Source organism: Achroia grisella, unplaced genomic scaffold, assembly GCF_030625045.1.
Source record: "Achroia grisella isolate CSIRO2021 unplaced genomic scaffold, CSIRO_AGI_Agris_v1 utg511, whole genome shotgun sequence".
Lineage (NCBI taxonomy): Eukaryota > Metazoa > Arthropoda > Insecta > Lepidoptera > Pyralidae > Achroia > Achroia grisella.
The window spans coordinates 4,638,504-4,664,652 of NW_026712905.1; the positions used below are offsets into that span (position 1 = coordinate 4,638,504).

General features: G+C 31.7%; 1 protein-coding gene across 2 annotated transcripts; it reads right to left on the minus strand.

The window, feature by feature from the left end:
- Positions 1 to 1,514: 1,514 nt before the first annotated feature.
- Positions 1,515 to 25,618, minus strand: LOC131846403 (ecdysone 20-monooxygenase). 2 transcript variants are annotated; one of them, XM_059195685.1, is made up of 9 exons: positions 25,412 to 25,618; positions 11,236 to 11,455; positions 10,806 to 11,004; positions 9,352 to 9,542; positions 7,128 to 7,323; positions 5,783 to 5,945; positions 4,453 to 4,686; positions 2,550 to 2,747; positions 1,515 to 1,758 (listed from the first exon to the last, which is right to left on the minus strand). In XM_059195685.1, exons 1-9 carry the CDS (start codon positions 25,460 to 25,462, stop codon positions 1,654 to 1,656), a joined length of 1,557 nt encoding a protein of 518 aa, XP_059051668.1. In that variant the 5' UTR covers positions 25,463 to 25,618; the 3' UTR covers positions 1,515 to 1,653. The 2 variants fall into 2 exon arrangements, with proteins under 2 accessions (XP_059051668.1, XP_059051669.1); XM_059195686.1 differs by lacking the exon at positions 25,412 to 25,618 and having other exon boundaries at positions 11,225 to 11,316.
- Positions 25,619 to 26,149: the final 531 nt, after the last annotated feature.

Sequence of the window (26,149 nt, forward strand, 5' to 3'; positions counted from 1 at the left end):
GATTATTATATTATTTCCATGTTATGCTGTATAATAAAGGGTCATTAATACAAAACTGAATAAATTAAATATTAGCTTAACTCATTTTCGGTTAAGTAAATAAGTGATAACGCAAATCATTAATCATTCAAACAACTTATTAATTATGTAATATACCTATCATATTACCGTAAATATTATACAATAAGTGTATCTAATATTAAATTATAGAATGGCCACTTTTATATCGGGCTAAATATAAACATCTAAGATGATTTAAATTAAATACAAAATGGAATGATTTTATTAATCAATAATGTTAATCTACATGTCGTGTCTAATAAGCTTATTTTAATACCTACTCATGCAATGCACAACGTAGTAATATTATATTAAATGCTGACAAATGCATAATGCTGGCAATACGCAGTCTTATTAACAAGAGGTATTTACGGTTTATAATTAAATTCATATACCTAAATATGTTTTTGATATTAACACAGCCATATTTAATAAAACTATTTTAGCAATTAATTAAACATAAAAGTACAAAACTAAGTTCTTACTTTGTAATTTGTGGACAGTACTTATTAAACTAAAAAGAAGTGTAGATATAATTTGAGCAGACCGTGCCAATACCCTGTGACAATGGAATTCAGTGTTCAAACTATGATAATAGTCAAATATTTTCGTATTGACTAACGACTGACCAATTATAACGAATTTTAGTATACGGGCAGTTTAAACCCTGAAGAATATATATAAATACATTTATATCGCAAAAATCGTATAATATAGGGGCTGACAAATTGTATGAAACCCATAATTTTGGTATCTGAGTGCCATTTCTATGGCATCAAACCAATCTTAATTATGACTGTCTGTGGGTCTGTAAACATATGCTTACCTCTATTTCTATGAGTCGAGCATATTTTTACATATACCTATATAAGCCGTGGTCTAAACACAGACACCGTAACAGAGCCCGACGTAATAGTTATCTCTTTTGAGATATTATCTGATAGTGTTAACATTATTTGTATTTATCTCTCCATTAACAAATTCGTATTAACAAATATGAATGATATTATAAGAAATGTAAGGAGATGCGACATCTTCGTCCTATGGAATGACAATGCGTGCGGTGCATCACGCCGTAACAAAGACAATGTTTGCAATGCTGGCCGTTTATCATCACTGGCCGTCAGTTTGATTATCATGCCAGTAAAATAAAAAGGAAAAAGCGCATTACATTTTTGATTTAGCGGTAGCATCCCTCTCAAACATGTCTATGAACTCTGATACTACAATATAAAAACAATAGATACCTATAATTCATCGTCTTTTGTCGAAAAATGTTAAAATAATAATCGTCGTTCATAATTATAGTATAGTTTTGTATATACAAAGAAGATGAATCTTCTGTTAGGTCGACCCAATAGGACTAGACACAACCACAACTAACGTAACTACAAACGCAGTCTGCCCGGTTATATCAGAGATGTGGGTTGGAATCCTGTTGGATCGATGTGTCAATGGGTAACATTCAACTTAATATTTTATTGTATTCTTCTATTATATTATTATGAACAACAATATGGCAAGATTATATCAGAATGTCTTTAGAATCGTAATGTTTTAAATTCAAATAACATTTTTAGTTGTAACTTAATTCTACCACTCGACTAATTTTAAAGATACGGGTGACTTTGGCGACAATAGAAAATCGAATTGTACATCTAATTCACCATCGAACTGCACCCTCCATCGCTGCATAATCTGCACAAAGAAATTTATATTACATCACATGTTATTGTGAAATAAAAAATAAACCCAGTAGGTACTATAAGAGTAGAGTAATTTTGTTAGGGTTACTCCATAGTAATAATAGTATGGGTAACAAAAATTACCGTACCGTAACAAAAATTATTAAGATAATCTAAATAGAATCTAATGATTGTATAGTCACCATACACTTAAAAATAATTTCGAAACAAAAGAATTGATTCAATAACTACCTAATTACAAAAATCAACAAGTGCACCTATATACTGTAACTTTTACATATTGCGTCTTTAATTACCACCATCGTTGGCTGCACCGACCCCAGCGCCCTATACACAGTACCACACACATCTACACGGGTATCTCTCTCTCCCAATAGTCTATTGACCGCTAAGCAAGCTTCCATGCTGAGTACGCATACTACCGATTTCAATGACCTCCTCATACTTGTGAGTAAAAAATATTTTTCTTTATATAATTGGAATGGAAACAAGATGTCGAACCACCTGATGGTAAGTGAGTAATCGTCGCCTATATACATACATGAACACTTGTGATATACCACTTGTGTGTCCTTTCCTAAAAACTAAGATAGGCCGCAAGACAGGAATGATATCTTAGTTCTCAGTAATTTCGCAGCTTTATATCAACAAAAAAAAAAACTACAAACCAATATATATACCCACGCAAACGACTTTTTTAAAAATTTATAGCAGTCTACCTCTGCAAATACATAGAATAGAGTGAACTTGATTACAAAGTGGAGGTATGATAGAATTTTGAACCTTGGCAAGCAGCAAATGTAGTTCCAACTCGACAAATCTCTTCCCTGGGCACATACGTCGTCCTCTACCGAATGGTGCTACTAGAGAGGCTGCATGAGGCTCCCGTCCGCACAGCCATCTTTCAGGTAGATATTCTGTCGCAGACCAAAAGTTCTCCTCACGTCTGCATGCTGCGCCTGTGTGCGCTAGCACAAATGTCTTAAAGAAAAAAATGTTACAATTAGTATATGTTGTTTTGTTTAATATATCTATGTCTAGCATTTTTTAAAATAAAAGCACTAGCATACAACAATAGCATATATATTTAGTAAGTTATTCTGTGCAATTTATTTATTTTTTATTATCACTAGCTTCGCAAGTGTAGACATTTATTTTTTTAACATTTTGGGATAAACGTACAGTACATAATTAAACAACATATTTTTATACCCAATATAAATAGTTGGTTTAAATTGCTAATAATATTTTTCTTTTAAAAATAATTAATGTTAATCAATCTCTGTGTATGTATATAACAACAATCTGCATGGCCAATTCACATAGAGCTATCTAGCCCTAAGCTAAGCAGACCTTGTGTTATGGATAATAGACAACTGATACATTTTATACTTCTACTTTTATACATTTTTTTTTTAAATCTATACCTAATATAGGGGAAGGTGAGGTAATATGATCCCTGGAGGTTAAATGATCCCCCCCCCCCCCCGCTGTAAATCAGAGACAATTATTGCCACCTATCCAAATATCATAGCGGTAAGAGTATTTGGCGCGATCTTATTATAAAATAATAAAAAAATGCGACTCTGATCTAAGGCAAGCCTGTTTTTGAACTTTCATTACTTATTACATGTTCGTGTTTATTGAAATGTTTTATTTGCGGATATTAATAGCAGTTAACTAATGTTCAAGCATGTTCGATCATGCACCCGGTATTTAAAGTTTAATATTTTGATCGATATCTTGGAATTCAATGTTTGGGGTGAAATTGTCTCTTTCATGTGTTTAAAATGATCCCTGGGATCATTTTACCCCATTAATATGTATTGTTTTTACAGATCAAGCCGAGATTTTATATACGCAAAACGAGTGGATTAGGTGCGTTGTGTGTCTTAAATGGGGACATGGGGAAGCTTGTGCGGGAATAGATAGTGACGATGAAGGCGACTTTACTTGCGATATTTGCCTTTCAAGTAATCAATTTAATAGTGTGAAAAAAAAATTTAACATAGAACTTAGAAATAGATAGGTCGATTTCTAAATTCTTTATAAGAAAATTATTGTTTTTTTAATGAAGTGTTGAAATTGCTATTGCATTTTGACATTGAGAATGACTAAAAAAATCTCTAATGAAACATGAAGACTGCAAAAGTTTCGTGTAACTTGCTTACATACTTAAATTGTTATGAACAATACATATGATTAAGATAAACAGCTGAGTGTTTTATTTCACAGCTATTAATTAAGTTATGTAAAAGGATCCCAGGGATCATTTTACCCCTACCCCAGGGATCATTTTATACATAGGTGTGTATAAAATGATTCTTTAGTAAACTTTAACAAAAATCTCTAATACAAATAAACTACATACATATCATGAAAAATAAGTATGCAGTTACAAAGTAAATTCACTACCTCTAACAATAGAAATATTGCGATTTTGACTTCAACTTTAGCCACAGTTAAGTTTTTTCCTTAAGGCGATCATTATACCTCACCTACCTCTACATACAAAACACCCAGACCAATACAAACAATCATGATTAAAAAATTTTACATCGTGCGGGAATCGAACATGCTACCATCGGGAATAATGTGTTCTGCCATCCATCATTAATATTATACCAAACTTACTTAGGAAAATTTTACATTTATTGACAAGTGGAAATAAAATCTAGCTAATTACCCCAGCCGGTAGTCTATGTCCGGAAATGGTCATTGGTGCATCCAAAAGTCTTGCCAAAAATGGAGCAGTTGGTAGCAATCTGAACGCTTCATTGGTAGCAGCTCGGATGGCAGGCGCAGCTGCCATCTCTTCAGCTCGTAGCACTCCACAGCTGGGCAGCTCTGAACGAATCTTCTGCTGCCAATCCGGTCGACCGCTTAACAGGTACAAGAGGAATACTAGACTGTTTGCCAACTGCAAGCAAGATGATGCTCAATTATTATGATGGCCTTAGTGATGTAGCAATGTACATTCAATCTGATATTTTTTTTTGTACTAGTAAGATTACTACGCCTTACATATAGGTATTTGAAAAATAAAATTACAGCAGACCGTCAGCACAAGTACTACTTACTTTAAAACATATAATTTTTGTATATGGAATATTTATCGCTGATTTTGTAGATAATATATATTAGGTTTAAACAGATCTAAACAAACTATTAGGTATATTTAAATGGTAGAGTTCAAAAATCTTAAATATCTTATTGTTTGAATAAAAAATATTTAATAATTTCAAACTACATTTTTAACGATTCGTTATCGCTAAATTCTTTGGTAAATATAAAGTTTTATAACCTGAATTTTAAAAACGCTAATCATGCGTCTTGTATCATAACGTACTCGTAATATAATTCCTATGCAAACAAAGTATCCTAATTACTAAGTTAAATAGAAGCACATTTTCTTTCTGAATTCGCTTACTGAACTACGTGTACGTCTTAAACCAGCTACAATCAAAATTCCTAGTAGTCATAATAATTATCTAAATTATTATTGACTACCAAATTTTGATTCAAATGCTTAGTGAATTTTGCAAATAGATACAATAGTTCCTAAAACCCTCCACTACAAACAGATCAAAACTTCCACTTTACCTACACTTTATTAGTGAAAATTATAACACGCATTTACAAAAGAAGCAAACTAGCAGATTAGATGCTCACCTGACGCAATAATAATCATTACCTACTGACATGAACATGACAAGCCTATTGCACCATATATATATCACAAAGTTCAGCTACATTGAAATAGTTACGTCATTGCCTCGCCTTAGGACTAAAAGTGTTATGACTTTCTCTATACCCAGTAATTTCACTGCCCTATTTCCTTATTATAACTGGCACGTAACTTGTCTTATGGCAGAATTAACGAATGCCGCAAAATATAATTACCTATATCTGCTCAAAATCCCAAACTTGTTAGTGTAATTTTACCAGCTTTGATAACAGAAATTTCGCATTAACATTTTATAAAATTCGCAATGAATCCTAATTTATATACCTACTGTTTCAATGCCCGCTGTCACGAAGTCTATAATGGCGGCTTTCTTATCCCGCATGTCAAGCGCTGGGTTTTCTAGTATTTTCATAAAGATTTCTTGCATGCCGTCATCTTGTGCAGATCCCCGCGTCCGCATCTTTGCTTCCTCCATTAGATCTGATACTATCCTGTCGAGCATTCGCGTGCCTAAAGCGAGCTATATTTTATATTACCTACATGTAATAATAGACATTCATCTTAAATTGAATATTATTACTCAAACAAATGTATAAAACTTTTTAATGTTAGATAATATTTTATACGTTACGCAAATTATTTTAACAAATCCTCGAAATAATATACCTACACCTGTTGGTTCTATGTATATATTTAATTTTGTTCACTTAGATTTACTATTCTATTCGGTCCTTGTATTTTATCAATTGCATACTGGATTCCAGTATGCAATTGTTGCATTTATGCAACTGTTCCAGTTCCAGTTTCCAGAATTTAAAAAATCCAAAACTCTAATCCACTATTTATTTCATCATAATTGAGAGCCGGTTGGTTGAACTAAATATTGTACCTAAACATTCACTAGTGCAAATTTCAAAATTGTACCTAACAATGCATATAATTATAATTTATACACATATATAATTATACGACAAAATTCGAGAGTTGAAGATTTAATACAGAGAGTGAACATTCTAGTATAATTATGAATAATAGTAGTTATTAATAATCAATATTAAATATATTTCTTTACATAAACTTATTATTTACTTATTTCATTGAAAACAACACACTGTCACGATTGATTCTTCATTGTGTGAAATCCATATTTACAGGAATTATTAAAATACAATTTAATTTAAATGTGTATAGTAAAACATTTGCATAGTAAACATAATGAGGTACTTTGTCTCATTATAAATTATTCTTAAAATAAAAGATAATATAAATACTCCATTAGTTTTCTCTTTTATCTTGTTTTCTATATTTGTCATTATGTCTGCTTTGTATAAACAGGCAAATATTAACTATCACTGTATACTTAAAGAATATTAAAGTTTTAATCACATTTTGGGTTATTTTGACGTTAAGATTGTTATCGCTGTCGTTGAACTTGCAGATTGTTTTATGGAGTCAGTGCTCTTTTATTTTTCTCAGACATTATCAACATAACGCGTCGGTAAATTAGTACCTATAGTATACCAAGATTGCCCATGTATCTACTATTTGCTCAGATTTATTACGTAACATTTAAAATCTATAATTTTTTAATGGATAATTATGGTAAGTTACTTACACCTGTCTATGCTAACGATATATGCTGTCAGGTACCAGTTAAAATGTTTTCAACTCACGTGTGAATTGTCTCTTCACTTCTAACAAACGTCCTGTACAACTTGGTTGGTGCGAACTTCCACAAGGGGGCGCCGTAATAGGAGTCCCTCTGTGCTCGAAAGTGTGCCTTGACAGCTGCAGCCAGGGTTGCCGCTCTACCCGACATACATCGCTCTAAGAACCCCAAACGAGTTCCTAGCATCAAACCGCAGACGGCTGTAAATGAAAATTGTCGTCATCTCAATAATAATAAAGACAATAACAAAAATAAAAGCAGAACAATCAAGTGAATGAAAATAAAATATGACAATTGCTAAGTATTCTACCATGTCCCACGGTCGGGGTTTTGTCACCATAATTACGCTGCGCAATTTTCTCATACTACTCTAATTGTTTTTAGACCAATTTAATTATTGCTTGAAAGTTTTACAAGAGTCTAATCCCAGGTGTCCCCTGGACTTTAATGTACTTTACCATGTAGTGTTTGTTTATTTACCACTGAAAAAACATAATTTCAAAAATCATTTTTTCAAAGTTGATCATACATCTAAGGAAAAATATCCTTATCATCACCAGACTCAAGCAATCTTATAAAAAAAATATTTTATGTCAGCTAGTAAATTTTTTTTCTTTTTCTTATTGTACTTCTTCTATGTGCACAATAAAGAGTTTATTATTATTATTATTATTATAAATCCATCACTTCAACTGTTTTAAGTGACAACTATTCTGAAGAAGTTCTCTTCCGTGGTGGTTCCTTTTTACAGACAATACCTACTAAACACTATAAAATTCATGCGGAAAAATATTATTATAATTTCGGAATAAACAAACGTGCCAAGGGATAGACTCAGTACACAAGCACATACCATATTTATCTTGAATGTGGAAAAAATCGTAGTTTTGAATAAGACCACCGCGATATTGTCAACCATTTGTTTTTACTAGAAAACTTATATCAGCAGCAGCTGTAACCTATTTGCTCGTAAAGACATAACTTCCGGCCACAATTGATAAGCGATGCACTTCATACATGCATTTCTAATGTTAAATACTTACCTACATAACATACGTACGCCCGCATAATACCTACTATTGTTTAAACTAGTGTTGTCCAGCTATTATATATTATCTATAATTTCTAATAAATGCAGATAGTATTATATCAATTATATGAAAAAAGGGCAGGATTTAAATATAGTCACTTACTGAAATAAAAAAAAACCCGTATATTTGTTTTTGTTGACTTTAGAGATAAAACAATAAGACACTTTGTACGTCTATTATATCCTAAGGGGTCCTGTGCATTCCCAATTATTGAAGTCTACTTTACATGCTCACATTTCATTACATTGAATGAATCAATTGTGTTAAATTATTATTTTAGAACTGCATAGTAGGTACGTGTAGCAGCACTAATAGTTATCGCTTATCGCATAGAGCTATTTCTGCAATGCCTGACCTATATTTTATATTATCTTTAACGTCACTTCACGTCGTGTTCTCGTCATACCTATAGTGTATCCTTCACTGAATATTCTACAATAACTATGACGTAGGTACTTCGGTGCATATTATGTAAGTACATTATGTAGTGAGTTCAAATTTATCAAATATTTTTATCTGACCTTGTTTACCTAATGTTGTGTAATTACCTACACCCTCGTGACTATTATCTATCTATCGACTAATAGACGTACAAATCCCGTGTTTTAAATATGAAAATAGTATCCGATGAAAACGTTTTCTATTCTTCTTATTTTATATATAAAATTTCTATCACAATCATCTAAAATTGTAATTTTATTATTACAGTTATTTCTATAAGAAAATCATTTGACTTCTAAATTAAAATCTAATAATATTTCAAATAAATTAAAAAAGTTGTAATTGTAAACTCACTCACCAAAGGGAACTTTGCATAAAAATATTTGACAATAAAATCAGTGTCGATAATCATGTATTTATCAAAAGTGTATTGTTAAGTTGCGATATACACTGATGCGCGGATTTATTCCTCGTACGGTACAAACATTTGTATTCATGAGTATGATTATTTGTATTTTGATATTGTAACTGAAATTACTTCATCCTCATACTATCCTTCTCTACTGATGACCCGCTAACGTAGCCGTTGTTAGTGACAGATGAACGGACAGACCTTTCACAATTCAACTAATAGTCGTCACGAATGCATACTTCTTGCTATATTTCGATATCTCAGGAAATAGAAGATTTACTTACACTCCAGTCCCATTCTGTTCGTTAGCTGGTCAAAGCCATGAACAGTGCCATCGGGTTTACGACAGGCATGCAGAAGATTCAGGAAGTCTTCGCAGATGTTGTTCAACTCAGGAAGGAAACCTTGTATTGTTTGCGGACTTGTGAGCTCCGCGGTAAGGTGACGACGAAGATGTTGCCATTTCTCTCCTTGCCTGTAAAGGTATAAACTTTGTACTGTCTCAAATAAACATATATGTCATTTCTATTGAAATATATATAAATACTTTCAATAAAAGAATGAATGCAGGCGAAATGGGATCTCTACCAAGTAAAGTAGATATTTATAATCAGTAGATTATAAATAGCTTTCATACCTGTAACTAATATAAACCGATATAAATATAAGAAGGGTGATGTGACGTGGATTAGAGTATAATAAGAAAAATTTGGTCTAAAATAACGACGACATAAAGGAAATCTACCTACTTATTACTATACTTGTAATACAACCGAGGCCGAAAGGGTAAATCGGAGATAGTCTGGCTGTCAACGTTGTCAGGTCTGTAACTAATGACGAAATTATTTCTACTTAATCTGTGTAAGTGCATGAAATAACATAATGATAATGAATAAAGGTGTATAAAATCAGAAGCCTACAAAGTACTTAGTGTGTACATAATTAAGCAGATACAAGAATCCACCCATTGTTTTGTTTCTAATATTATGTCTAAAAATAAACATTGACACATCGGTTTTTCTATGTTAAAGATCTATTTTAAAACCATAACCAGAAGATAATCCTGAATCAATTTATTCAATCGAAGTACGATAAAAAACTGACATTCAATTTGGCCATATCATACAGGAAATGCCATACAACATTAGTTGCACGGCTGTATAAAAAGTCAATAGGAATTGCAAAAGCATGATTTATCTATGAGTGTAGATACCTACGTGACCGGCAATTAGATCCTTGTCAAATATTGGCATTATATCTATTATTACATCTACTGCGATTATTATTAGACAATTCAACATTTCATACTTCCTATTTACCTTCTATTATTATTACTCTACTTTATTGGTGCTATATACATAATATATGTAAAATACCTCTTATGATGCGATTACTCATCAATATGAGTCCATCTTGGATCCTACTGTCGAGAAGCCAAGTTGATATCAAATCTCAATCTCAAAATCATATTTTCCTATATCCAATTTTAAGTTGATAAGTAGACTTTTATCAACTAAGTTCGAAAGTACTTTAGTATAGCAGGGGTTTGCACTCAATAAATATATTACAATAACATTGCAAGCCCTCGTTTATATTTGTGACTATATGCACTATATGTTTGACTAATTAAGTATTTACCGTTTTGTACTAATTTAATTGTCGTACTGAATGAAAATGTACGTTGCACCTACAAGTTATGAAAAGATTTTTTAGCCTAATAATAAATAAATATACTAACTCATTAACAAGTCCCGTGGAGGCATATCTGTCTGGCCTACTTCTCCGATAGACCTGAACTATCTCCGTGGGTGGACGATAAGGCCTTTTTGCTGGAGTCCGGAGCACAGCCTCAAGTGCGGCCCGTTCAGCAATCGACACTACAGCAGCGCCCCCTGGCGTTGTTTCCACGAACACCGGCCCGTACCGCCTGAACATGTCTGCGTGCAAATCTCTCATTGTGACAGCGAGGGTATAGATAGACAACATACGACAACATGACCTTGATATTGATATAACTCCTCAGTTTTCTTATGCAACTTTTGTTCACATAGCAATACTTCTTACGAAACCATAGCTACGCAACTACAGCATCAACCTAAATACTTTATATGCTTACAGCATTCTAAATAGAGAGAGATATATCAAAAATCATTCTACCTGCATCTCACCTTCGTAAGCTTCGTGTAATTTATTCATTCTGTATCTACTCCAGAAGAGCCATCTTGTGCCTAGGAATGGCAGTGCAGGCGGGCCGGGCAAGCGAGTGGCTTGCTTGGCATCGGTGACTCGAGCTACCAGGGCAGTAGCAGCCACTAGGAGTGCTGTCACCAATAGCACCAATGTCGGAACTCCCAACCCCGACCAGTCCACTAAGGGTGGTGGTGTACTCTGTTCAGAAAACAAATATGCAGGTTAATAATAAATGTAAATTAGAAAATATGTGTTCTTTTAAAAAAAATATTTGTCAATAGCACCTAAATGTTGTGAAACATAATGTGATGACTTAATTAAGAAGGCGGTCATCAATTGGCTCTCGAATTGATTTATTTTCAAATATTACGCAATATATATCTTTGGGTGTTTTAACAATAAATAGGCTCCGTGTCATTTTTAGTCACAATAGTCACAATTCAAGTTATTTTTTTCATGAAATAAGAATAAATTAAAAATATATTCATTGAGTTACTATATGTGCCCTAACACAATTTATGAATTTTATGGTACCTATCTATTTATTCTATGTTACTTATTTTATTTTCCTGTAAATTAACATGTATTATATTAATAAGGTATATTTCCATTTTACCTATTTGTTTAAAATATAAAACAGTAGATACAAGTGCACCTTTATAATATATTTTTTATAAATCTTATGTTAAATTAGGTACCTAAGTCTAAATCTTACTCTAAAATTTTTTGGCGGCCATACTGTTTATGGATTGTAAAACCGGATTTTATTTACATAATTACTCATTGATCGATATCGACTCACTACATTTACTATTTATACGTTTGCTGTTATAGAATTTTGTTTGGTGACGCGGTCATTCACCCACAACTCAGGCACTGAGGCGAGGTGGATGGCGGCCAGTGCGCAATGCCGCTGCTGATGGTAAGTAACTCAGCGATCTTGACATTGGTTTTACGCAACTGGCATGCGTTACGTAACGTAATGCGCCTACAGCCGGCGGCAACACAACAGTCAGCGACACGCAACGTCAACGCCCGCAGAATGTGCGATTGTATTTATCAAGCATTGCGACTCCAAGTATCTATACTAATATATAATAAAGCTGAAGGGTTTCGTATACTACTAGTTGGATTGGAAAAAAACATTTTTACATTTTATAGAATAATGTTTGACGAAGGTGGTTATTATTAGCTATTTTTTATCAAGCTACAACCAAAAAGTCAGAAGATGTGCTAACCGAAAATAAATAAATATCGCACATGTACCATGTTATTTTTATCCCATTTTTTTCGGACTACTCCAATGGTTCTCTAGTGCAGATGACACTACAAACCCGCGGAAGAACTTATGGGGCTACTGAGGACAACTCCCGCCTGATGGATGCGATTTTTATCACATTTTAATAGTAAAATTAAAATGTGACGACACAAAATAAAAAAACCCCTGAATTCCAGGGATCCTAGATTTCATTATTTTTTTCAATACTCCAACTTTATAAAATGTGAAGTAATTTCATGATGTTCCTTTGGAAATAGTAGGAGGCCGTCACTTTTTTTAATTTGAATGCGGTTAAAACCACGCGACACAGCTATTCAAGAACTTACATTTGATTATTATCTTGTCAAAGTTCTGCCGGACATGCAAGTTTTTATTGCATTCATAACGGACCATGTTGAGTTTAAAATAACGGAATATCATTTTCAAAAACCCGTTGCGAACTGTAAATGAATTCCTCGAAAGGCGCAACACAAATAATGTGTTTATCTTATCATTGACCAAATATATGTATTATTTATTTAAGTACGTGAAGCACTGACTCTTTTATATAATATATTCGATTTTTTTTACACGACTATGTGATACAGCTTCCTTCTGGAACATAATATACATAATGATATTACACCACAGTGAGAGCAAGCTGGCATGTTTCGTATATTCCTTTGTCTCTATTTCAAATAGAACTTTGTATTTTTTTTATTATTTGCCTATATACCAGTTCTGACGTTGCCCAAAAAACTCTTTTTTTTTTTAATATTCCTCTATTCTATTTAACATAATTACGCAAGAATTACCTGGATCTAAACTGTAACACTTCATGATTACTCAGATTAAACCATACCGACTTTGCCGCATTTTCTCGTTAGGTTTTTTTCTACATTTAGAAAATAAATTACATAGGGTACGTAATTTATTAGTATGTATATTTTATAATAAGTAATTAAAAAACAAATCCATTCACATTATCTATCCAAAACATTACATTACATTATCCCATTATTTTTTATTTTAGAGTTTCTGACTGTCTCTTGTGTTTTCCCTAAAATATTTTTAAAGGTTATTTGAAAGACATGTATTAATTATCAAACTGTAAAAAACATCTACGACTCTACGTTTTAAGCTTACGTAAATAAAATAATCGACTAATTAATCATGTCATAGACTGAATCTGGTTTGGCAAACCAGAGTGTTTTACACGAAGAATATAGACGGAATTCGACATAATCGGCCGCGTTGGCGATACGACGCCTCCAATCATAATTAAAGACAATGCATCCAAACGGACGCCGACCAGACGGCGTACCTAACCATTAACCTTTTTACCTACAAAGTGGTCCAATTTTGATGAATCTGTACACTGATAAAGATACCGTGAGAATATGAAATCTGAACAATATCAGTTTGCAAATGAAAAATAAAAATTGAACACTTATGGCAAATATTGATATATAATTACTATGCCTAATCGGTATTTACAATAACAAAAGTAGTAAATGATTTCAATGGAATAGGTATACAATAAGTGTATTGAATTAGCTTGTCTTATCCGCAAAGTAGGTATTAATTATATAATAACAAGGTTTCTTTGGTTCACGGTTAAATGCGATAAATTAAATATCTACCTAATTTGACGATTTGTATAGTATTGCACCAGTTTGTGTAAATTGTAATTAATTCTATTAAACTATTTAGATACATGTCTATACATATGAAAATATTTTCTTGTAGTATTACATACATAGTTACCTACCTAAGTGCAGCAGTATTCACCTTCTTAGAATTGAGATGTTTATGAATATAATAATTATACTTACAGTAGCTACATATAGAGTTCCAAACCTCTACAGAGTAATAATAGTCCAGACGAAAACATGAATTTTAATGTATTATGTCTCACGAACTAATTACAGGGGCGGCTCGCTAACTGCGAGCCCGCCAATTAAATTACTCCCTAGTGTATTCTTTATTAATCAGACATTTCTTTGACTTCCTCAATGTGCAATAATAAATACAATACTTCTTATCTTTTTAATCTCGGTCGAAATGACAAAGCAATTTACAGTATAGTATCTACATTTACATATAACTACATCGATATAAAGGAAAGAAATGATACCTACATAAAACATCCATGATATTATTATTTATCCGATGAGAGAATGCAAATGGTTATGAGAGGAATATAAGTTCTTTGTGTTAATCTAGATTGGGTCCAGACCGGATTCGAACCCTCTATATAGATATATTTGTTCCGAAACTGGTTTTGAGATAAAAATTCAATCCCTCCAATATGCAGGCAGACAGCAGAAGACACAAGTTGGTTCTATTGTTGCTGTTCTATTATCGTTATATTTTCTTATTTCTGGGAATCGATTTTGAATTTTAAATATTACTAAATAACTTAAATATAAAGACACTACTCTTTTGCTCAATACACTGTACACCGGAATCCGTGAATAATCTGGAGACCTCTTCTCTTCTCTGGAGATCGATTGCCGCAAAACAAATCGATAAATTTGTAGTTGAAATTCAAATATATATATAATATAACGACCTCCTACATAATTGAATTCAACAAATTTTATTGAAGTTTATCCTATACGAAGACAATATACGTTGATCTTTATAGAGAGATCGGTACTCAACGATACTCATAAATTGACAAATAAAAATATCGCTAATTAAATAACATTGAAAACATTATCACTTCAAGGATTTAAAAGGAGATGTCGACACTGTTGATCATAGTTGTGATAACTACTATATAATGACACAAGAGTACATAATGAGTTATCTCCGTTGAAGAGTGAGATAAGGCAGTGAAAGTAGAGGATATAGTATCATCTTAGTTTTCGGTAATGGCAACGTCTCATACGTTAACACGGGTGTCGTTTGATGTCCATGCAGCTGTTCATGTATTGTATATTGGCCACGTTACCTTTTATCATCAACTGAGCCGTCAGCCTGTTTGTCATTCTAGTTACATAAAAATAACAGCTCTGATTGAACACCTTTATCCGTAGCCTCCGTTGTCATTGAACATAATTCTGCTACATAATAAAGCAAGAAACGTACCTACATGGAAGGCACTACCGTTGCAAAAATATACAATTTATGTTAATGTAGGTAATAACATACTAAATGAAACACAGATCTGAAAGAAATTAAGAACTTATATCACTAATATATTATATGTAATGTAAAGGGGTACTTATTCAATGATACTATATATATTTATATATGAAATAAGGAACATAATTATTTTAAGAGATAGAAACAGATAAAAATGATTGGTCTCATTTAATGAAAGTAGACATATCCCTCCTATATACGAGTATGTATATATATATTATTGTGTGTGTGTTAATCATTTATTCATTTAAATGTTACAATAACAGTTATATATATTAATATATATATAATAATAAGGAATAAATATATATATATAATATATATAATATTCCTACATAGGCAGGCAGACTTTTATGAACTGCTAAATAATAACTAAGGCCTTATCTGTAGTCTAATTTTAGTCGGCGCAAGTTGAAGGTCGGTTCAGTAGAATATAATAATGTTCTATGCTTCATTTCATATGACTCCGTTAAAGTAGGTAATATTAATAAACTGGTGATAAGATTAAAATATGCAATCATATAAACCTATCTACCTAATAATGTAATCCTGTGTTCTACATACGGTAAATAAACCCTAAGGACGCGTGAAGTCATCGAGTAACAATAATCCATTTGTATATAAAGTTTATATGAACGCATCAGATTGATAAACAATTTGTCCCATTATATGCAATAAATAATGTAATTATTGTAAGCATTAATATTAAGATTAAATAGGTACTTGATCAATAATACTCTACATTAAAGATTTCTTTATTAGTCTGACGTAACTATCACTGCTGTTTTTATTGATAAAATACTGAACATATTCAACTAAAACCTTTGCTTACTAAAAAATAATGATGTAAATTTGATTAGAAATAATTATATTTAAATTTATAAAAATAATGGTGTCAAACTGCACAATGTGTTTATATTATATTTTCGAAATTACGAGTTCCTAGTCCTGTTTATGCTGTTTTGACATAGATAGGGCAATAAATCACTAATGTTTTTTTATACAGTAAGTTCCTTTTTTCTTTCATTTTTCATCTATATGCCTAATTGTTTACGATTTTAATAGCGTCGTGACGTAGTGGTTTTACCCTGACACAACCAAGAGGTTGAAATCTCACCGACACCAAAAAATACAGTTAGGTATGTGTTTTTTTATACTGAAGATGTAATACCGGAGAATCAGTCAAAATAGGGTAAATATACCCAACGAAAGTTGACAATGATGACTACCCCATCCAATTCATAACGGTATGTTGTACATTTTTTTAATGGTATTTGGATACATGGTAATTATAAAATTTATAGGCATATATAATTAATACAAAAATAATATTGTATAATAAATAATTCAACTAGTTATTTTTGTCGTGTGTCCATCGTACTTAATTGTCACATAGGTACTTATAGTTTATAGGCAATAATTTTAGTAAATACAATTATCGACAGCTTACGTAAAATTAAAAGTAAGAGATGGAACATATCAAATAATATGCAACAACCACAAATGTTTTCGGAACATAAGTATCAATCATCATATTAATATGAGGAAATGCAATCGTGTCCTCCCGAATGATCAATGATTCGGGAGGAAACGATTGCATTTTATTTGATTAAGTGCATTATTTGAATGAGTGATATCTTATTAACTTTTATACGAATTATCAGTCGTCCAAGCACTTTTAAAATTGTCTCAAGCACATCGACTAGATACGTGAAGTGTTAAACCATTTTTAACCCATCGCGATCGAATGGCCGTCAGCCTATAAATACATCGTAACCAGTCATGCTAGAACGAACTCCATTTCTTTTGTTCAACACTGTGTACTTTAATATATAATATACTTAACTTTTTACACTTGCAGTATGTCGCAATATTCTTTAAATAAATTAAAATATAAATTGTAATCTGTAATAAGAAGTATATCTAATCAAGTAAGAATGCATTTTGTTAAACCGGCTTCATGTTGATAATATTTAATATAATGTCATCATATTTTTCTTTTATTATTGATTGTGATATTGTAGTTGTATGTTGAATCAATACAAAAGTTGTGACACCTGGATAGAAAGACATTTTCCAAGTAGTGTTCTCCCATGGACTCGAATAAAAAAATCATACTTATCTATATCGATATAAATTTAGAAATACTTATTACACATCAATTAGGTATGCGATATTTGGAGGAAATTTAGGAAAGGTTATCTCTCAGGAGAATGATTAGTAGACACTTTTATGATCTTGTTTATCTTATTCTTAATAAACAAATAAGATACTTCGGTCAAAAAACTCGTAAAATTGTAGTTTATCAGTTTTACTATTATTAACATATCCGCCTTTTTATCATAAAAATTACGTTGACTATAAATCCGTTCAGTCATCAGCCTGAGTACAAAATGTAATTGTGAAAGAGTTGTGTCCCATGAAAAAACTTTTTCCATCTGTAAGTATGATAAATTACTTACTTTTGTATACCACTTTATATCTATTGATGATTCTGATAAATAAAAATACTTACTTATTAATGAAAAAGATTGAGGTGGTTGATACATTACTTGCGTACATTGACGGAAAACAATTGTTCATATCTGCCTAACTTCAAGCTAGGTTTCTTGCTGAATTAGCGAAGGGATTGAAGTTCTGATAGTTTCTCCTAACTTTATGCTAAAATATTTTAGACTGTTGATTTTTATCAATCATTTACAATAATACAGTTTTCATGTATGAAAATTATATATTCGTTTTTGACGAAATTTGATGAGACTAGTTTGTAAAGTAATTAATAATTATATCAGGGTATATTATGTCATGTAAACTAGTAAAAAATGAGAATATCCATAGTGGGTGTATAAAACTTATATTTTTATTATACATACATTTATATAGCTGATACAAATCTTGCTAATAAATCTCTATAACAACTGTCTGCGTAAGTTTTAATGACTAATTAATTTTGTATAATCACTACCATTTTATTTTCTTTCATAATGACTGTATTTTATTTTTGTTCACCTTTGCGCAAACACTTGACTTGGTGTTGGATAAGGAGCTATGATTTCTATTATCTTTAGTATTTTTAGAGATCCGTACTAAATGGCATTGCAACTAATTGCTGTAAGTATTTATTATCTTAATTGAAATTACCTTATTCATTTATCTGTTAAGTTGAGACTAAATTTATGCCACCAGGTTCGTAATGTATTGGTTGATCTTATAGTTAAAATAAAAAGTACCTATACTTTTCCCCACAAAATAAACCAACCAGGTACCTAATAATGACAAATTGGACATCAATAAGAGCACTAATTCTATAGACTATCAAATTTATCTTTAGAAAACATATGTATTTAACTTCATGTGAAATAATAAATTCTGAATTATCAGTTAATTATAATTATGCTCCAATTTAGTTTATTTACGAATAGATACGTACACTATTAAGTGGATACTAACATTACCCTTCACTGTTAGTTTTTAATCCTACTTGTATGGAATAATCTGTACTAGCTATGTAGTTATTAATTAAAAATAACTTTATATCCACTACTGGCAAATATAAATATATATATTTTTTTTTTGCTATAGTAAACTGGGTGAGAGTACACTCTTCAGTGTATTACTAAGTCATCATTAGTAATTAGTAAAACGAATCGATTGATCTAAACTTATTGATGTTGCACTATGATATCATAGTTATATAAACCCATCTTGCAGCTGTACGGTAAATTCTCGTAACTCCTGTACATCTCCAGTTATAGTGACTAAAAATTGCAGTACTTTGTTAAGTCAGACAATAAATCACTTTTTCTAAAAGATTTAGTTACATACAGATTAACCTATGTACTAGGTAAATTTTATATGTAGTAGGTACTCCATATATTACAGATAAGTAATGATGGGGTACATTATTATAAATATAGCGATTGAAAATTATAATAATGATATAAACCTATAAATTTTTGACGTCGGTTAGCAATGACTTGAATTCAAGGATGGTAGTAAAATGACGCAAACCGGTATTTAAAGAACCCATATTAATCATAGCAATATTCATGCAACACACTCGAGCTTTGCAAAGTCGTGTACTGAATGAACAGCTGTGTGTGATAAGAGTCGCCGTCTCTTCCGCGATTATCGAGGTCAGTTCACGGGGTTCATTTTCGCTTTAATGACATTCTCATTTCGGGAAATCTCTACCTTTGCAGTCACATATTTGCTTTAGTAATTAGGATATAAAACCATAATATAAATGTTACTTTAGAAATTGAAATCTTATCTTCGACCTTACCTCAAACAAATAAGTGCATCATTACTTGTAAATAGTTTTATTTACTTTAGAGAAGCAAGTTTGTTAGATATAACGGTATTCTATCTAATAAATGAAGACCCTGTACTATATTTATGTGATTAGACTTTTAATTTTATATGTATACCTCCAGCAAGTGATAGGATTATATACCTATTCGTTTATTTTTTGCTCTTTAGGAATGTACTAATGAACTTCCATAATTTTATACCCCATTAAGGTGGCTAAATCATTGAATTACAAATTAGTTCTATTTTCGTAATTTCATGATTTAACTAATCTATCTAAGACATTAGTATTTTTTAAGTAAAGCGTACAGCACTATGTTCCAGAAAATACATTCATATATATAGAGATAGACAGGCAAAATAACTGACAGCTACAGAAACGGACTGTACCTATTAAATAAACTGTTAGGCTGTCTATTAAGTAGGTAAGTAATAAAATTAAAAAGCTTTATCTCTGCTATTAACAAAATATCTTAAATACCACCAGGACACCACTACCACAAGGACAAACCACTTAACAGCCAATTATTACAGCCTTAACAAGGACCAAAAGCTTTTTCGATACCTACAAAATGTCTAATCTGAAATACAAAAAATCAACTACTGGCTATAATATTCACGGAGTTTAGAAACCAATCTAAAAATATAACCCAAATAAATTCGTCTGCATATTTTAAAAATGCAAAAAGAGTTTAATGTTCGCACATAATTGGGAGTTGAATGAAACCTTGCTGACGTCGCCAAGGTTAAGCTTTAGCCGGCGGCTACTTCGAAATGTTCTTGTATATAGATGTTTGTGTGGTGTACAGAGTGCAGATGCAGACAGCCGACTTCCCTGCGACTGTAGACGGGCCGGGCCGGGGGCGGTGCGTGATTCGTTTTGCTCGCAGATGCCGAAGGCCGCCCGGTCCACTCGTCTCCCGTATCGGATATGTGTCACTATAACGCTACGCACACATCTGCTTTCATTCTGGCACTTCCACATTTTAAGTAACATTGACAATTTAATACGTCTCTCTTCTTTTGTGTAACTATATGGACACATATTTAACATGTACAAAACAAACTACAATGTGTGAGTCTCCTTTATTAAAAGAGGGGCTCCATGGAAACGGGCCTTGGTATTGATACTCAAATTTATTTGGTGGCATGAGAGTTGGAATGTAGATGGTTGTTTTACGTGTTATTGTTGCCGATGGCCTTCTATCAGCAAATATGATATATACAAATATAATATTGAGTTAAGTATACCAGCAGACATTTAATATTTCATTTATCTTTTTATTTCTGATAACTAACCCGCCTTCATCAAAATTATCTCTCCAATGATGAGCTTGTCAGTCATACTTTATATTACTATGTACCTACCATCAAATTGAAAATCTAACTGAAACACTACTCAAACCAGTACCACAAACGACCATATCTATGAGACAGTACCGGCATATTAATGAAGTTACCTACAAAATAATCGCCATCTACCAATTGACTTGCCCGCCTCGGTCTATTACATTTAACATTAAAATATTGTAAGACCATATTTACAACATAAATAGGTCTTATCACGTTATCAAAAACCTTAGTTTTACGTTAATTTCACGATATCTAATTAAAAGACACTATTTGCATATTACATTGGTATCTATTTAGGTATGCACGTAAGTAATAAAGTTTTATTGCGTCCTTGAGAGGTTCGAGGTGCTTTATAACTATAATATTTCGGCTATTTCCATAAATTCTCTGATTCCGTCAATCACTCAGCTGTATTAATTCTGATAACTAAAATTATACAATACTATATTTTCTATTATAATAATATATATTATTATATATAAATATGCTAGAGAAAACAATCAATGCGGTCTGCAAATGATTTGGCCAAAAACTGACTACTTTATACGGGTAACCAATTTTCATTAAAATCTATCCAGTCTTTTTTTTATCATTAAGTAGTATCTTTACAAAGATTCGCACATAACATTTACAATAATGTTAGTAGAATTAACGTGGGTAAGTTATTTTGCATATTTATTTATCCTAACTCCACAAAAACAAACTTGTACATAAGTGTCATTGCCGCCTCAATTTCGCATCAAGAAGGTTTACGAGCAGTGTTAGTAATCCATTATCATACTAATGGGGTGGCTTTAACCAACTAACCAGTTTGGGGGCCGACGACAACGTTGGCTTGGCATAAAAATTTAATTTATGTTAAGTGTAGTTGTTTAGATTTAGACATTCGGTAGAGCTCGGTCTAGTGCTACCTACACTGATACCTACTTAGCTGATATTTTATTGGAATAAGTAATGGACCTAAAAAATTTAGTTTTCTATCTGAATCATTGCTTGAATAGAAATAATTTTTTATGTAATTTGTATTTAATAAACTAAATTCTATATACAATAATACTAGGTATATAGTATTTAGTTTATATACTTAATTTGTAATAAGTATAAAATAGTAGGTTGGTGACAGACAACTCAAATAGTATTGTATTTAATAGATTTTTGTACGTATTTACTGAACCCCTATAATAAGATTTATATTAAAAAGAATAAGAATCACAGAATTCTACTTAATATGTAGGCAAGTTTTTATTTAATTTATTGCAAATTAGATCTGTGAATCGTTATTTTTTATCTTTTTAAACTCTTTAATTGGATCAGAAGTGGTTTTAATGGTTTTATTATCGACCATGCAAAATTACTATAATGCACCATTTTGTTTTTGCACGTAGGTGTTATTTTTTATTTTGTGTATTTTAGTATTACGTTTATTATTTGATATACTTAAAATTTGGTTAACGCAGATATAGTGTCAATAGCAACTGTGTATCTCATTTCTTTATCAATAACGACTAATACTTCGAATATCGACTAATACCAGATAATAATTGACTTAAAGAAATAATAAAGAATGTTATAGTTTTTCTAAATTATAAGTATTTATGGTTAAAATAAAGTTTTTATTATAACGTGTTTTTATTATAAGTATAGTTATAATAAATTACGAAATTAGGTTTAAACAAATTAATTGTCAATGGTCTCTAATATTTTTTTTATTTTACTACAGAGTACAAACCGTACCTAAGAACAGTTTTATTTTATCCTGCAAAAGCTTATAGTTATTAATAAAGTAGGTAAGAAGGTGTATAATGTTACAGTAATTTGAAACATCTTTCTACGTATGTAGAAATGTATAAAATTATTGATTTAATGCATACAGTAGTTTCAGTTTATATATTTAGTTATAAATATATTTAGTATCAGATTACTATCCTAAGTATAAGGCAACTAACCAATTTTATTTTCCAGTGATTGCAGATGCAATCTCAGTCTACACAGAATATATAGCAGTCTACCAGCCGTAGTAACGTTTTTATGATAGAGTAATATCTATTAAACGTCTTTCGCAATTATTCTTAATTATTGTACGGCAAAAAATTAACCTTGAATCACGTAGAAGTTAGCGACCGTTTGAATATTAATATATCGCGATGAGTGAACAAAGTGCTGAATATTCAACGTCGCGGTCAAGTAGTCGCACGCACTACTTCTGTGTGGTCGCAGAGCATGCGCACCACCTACTACCAACAACTACATCATACTAGCCATTAGTTTACCATCATATAAATCCGCGAACTATCAATCATACATGTCTTGTTCAGCACATACTAGTAATACACCCATTAATCAATAATACATTTTATTATTATACTGTACGTGGTACGTGTAATATTTATTTTCTTTATAGTCAGTAACCTAGCACTTTAGCTAGCATTAAACCCTCTTCCATTTAGGTTAAGGGAATTCCTTGGGTTCCTCGATACCTGAATCTACCTAGTTCCTATAGACTGATACTATTGATGACAAATAATCCTATTACGAAAAATGTGACAACCAAAGCATTCACGGTTCATCATCATCATCATCGCAGCCCGGTAGACGTCCACTGCTGGACATAGGCATTCACGGTTACTTCTAATGAATTTGTCATAACTGATCTAACTCTATCATCATCCGGTCATATTCCATTGATATGCACCAGCGAATCACTATTCTCTTTTACTGCTCTGTTAGACAGTTTATACTCATTCCTTCCTCATATTAATTAGGACCTGATTATCCTAATGTTCCTAGGGCCACCAATAGGTACATTATAACAACTAGAAACAACCGTATGTTAAGAAATTCTGAAATTGGCTCAACCAAGATAGAATTCCAGACCTATGAGACGTAGGTACGTCTCACTGCACTATTACATCCGCAGAATTTTACAATCTATTAGACTAATTATTACGACGACCAGTCATATAGTAGTATTATGTCATATCTGTTATACATACGTGTGTACCAAACTAAAATAATCATGCCATATTTATTTACTGTGAATAATTAAGTTAATGAAATATATAAACAATATAAGATAATCCTGATGTTTCTCTTTAATTATATCGTTCTTTCAAAGGTCAAGAGCTGTAAAACAATTACTGACAGAGGAAGTAGTGAACTTTATGAGAATAGTTCAAGCGTAACTGTAGTTACGAATGAATAGTTAAGTTTACTTAATTGCAGATGATTGAAATTAATTAACCTGCTGACTGCTTTACCTACTCAATCTATATAAGGTAAATTTACAAGTGCCCGAATCAATACCAATATAACGATCCCCTAATAATACTCAAATGTTAATATATCTGTATACATATATACAGGTAGATATACCTAAATATTAAAAAATCGAATAATTATCGTCGGTTGTTTAACTAATAGTATAGCTTCACGAAGCTTTTATTATGGTTGCATCGTCTGTATCTTACAGGTAGGTTTACCCACAATTACCAACGCTAAAGGCAAATAAAAGTATTACTTATGTAATATCGATAATCTTTAAAAAATATTTGTATCAGATTGACTTATGGAATGATTTGGCACAAATTTATTTTTAAACTACATTACAAAGCCATTAATTAAAATCTATGTAATTAAAAATAAAAACGTATGCATAAAAAGTAGACTTCTAAGCCAATCTTTAAGCCAACTTCACCAAAACACGCAAGCTCTATGTAGCGCTTCATAATTCACAAGAAAAATCTCTGAATAATGTATATTTTCCACTTGCCGCGTAACTTCTTACACTTTATGTTTCTGTTCTATATCAAAATATTTCCACCGGTTTATAAGAAATGAAACCAAATTAAAAAGCGCTAACTAATTATTATTTCCGCAACTCCACACTTAGTGATTTATTTATTTATTACCTTATATAATTTCTGCATTATCACTATTTTTTTATAAATTATAAATGGCAAAGACTTTCAATTAGTTTCGTTTAAGTTTAATATTTTTATAAATAATCTTCATTGTAATATATTTCAATATAATTTGGGATGACATTTCAATTTCTCAATTTTATTTTATTTGTAACTTACCCAAAAGCTTTCCATATAATGTGAGAAAAGAAAAACTGCCGGAAGTGACATCGTCAACAGTTAAAGTTCACTACAAGACTGACAAAAGAAAGACGCCACGTTTTTTATTTATACACTTTTTGTTTACTAACATCACATAAGAATTTCTTTATCTATCTCGATATGAGCCATGCGCGTAATCAGACGGAGAGTCGAGCAACACGCAAGCCTCGGTACTACCGACTAAGTATTCTTAAATGCGGTTCGCCCCTATATAGCTACTTACTTCTTACTTTGCCTGAACGCTTCACGCTCTACATCCAAGAATTAATAAGTATGGATCTTGGATATCGAACACTAAGTATTCAATGTAATGTATATGACTGTGTATTTAACTATGTCCGACTTTCTGCCACGCAATGTATGTATCACTATGAATACGTACCACTGACCTAATAAACGATAAGGGCTTGAATGTAAAAATTAATGAAATTGGATCAAGGTTGGCACGCAGACTCGTCGTCTTCATAGATCGTTACTATGTCGTGATAGATATCTAGTTATCTCAATAACTGTGGCTCATAGACGTAATGTTATCTGCCCTATCTATTCTATACGTGAAATGCAAAACGCCTTGTTACTACGCTGCATACGAGCTCATATCCACTTATGAAGCTGTCGCAATTTAATAAAATGTTTATTTACTGTACTAATCATAATCCACCGCATATCTCATATAAATTAGAATGAAGTGTTCTA

Excerpts from the sequence above, each read along its gene's own strand:
- LOC131846403 (XM_059195685.1), bottom strand. The coding sequence starts at position 25,462 with ATGTCACTTCCGGCAGTTTTTCTTTTCTCACATTATATGGAAAGCTTT. Across the intron at positions 2,748-4,452 it reads GACATAGACTACCGGCTGGG|ACATTTGTGCTAGCGCACAC; the intron begins GTAATTAGCTAG and ends TTTTTCTTTAAG. Across the intron at positions 1,759-2,549 it reads TACATTTGCTGCTTGCCAAG|ATTATGCAGCGATGGAGGGT; the intron begins GTTCAAAATTCT and ends TTCTTTGTGCAG.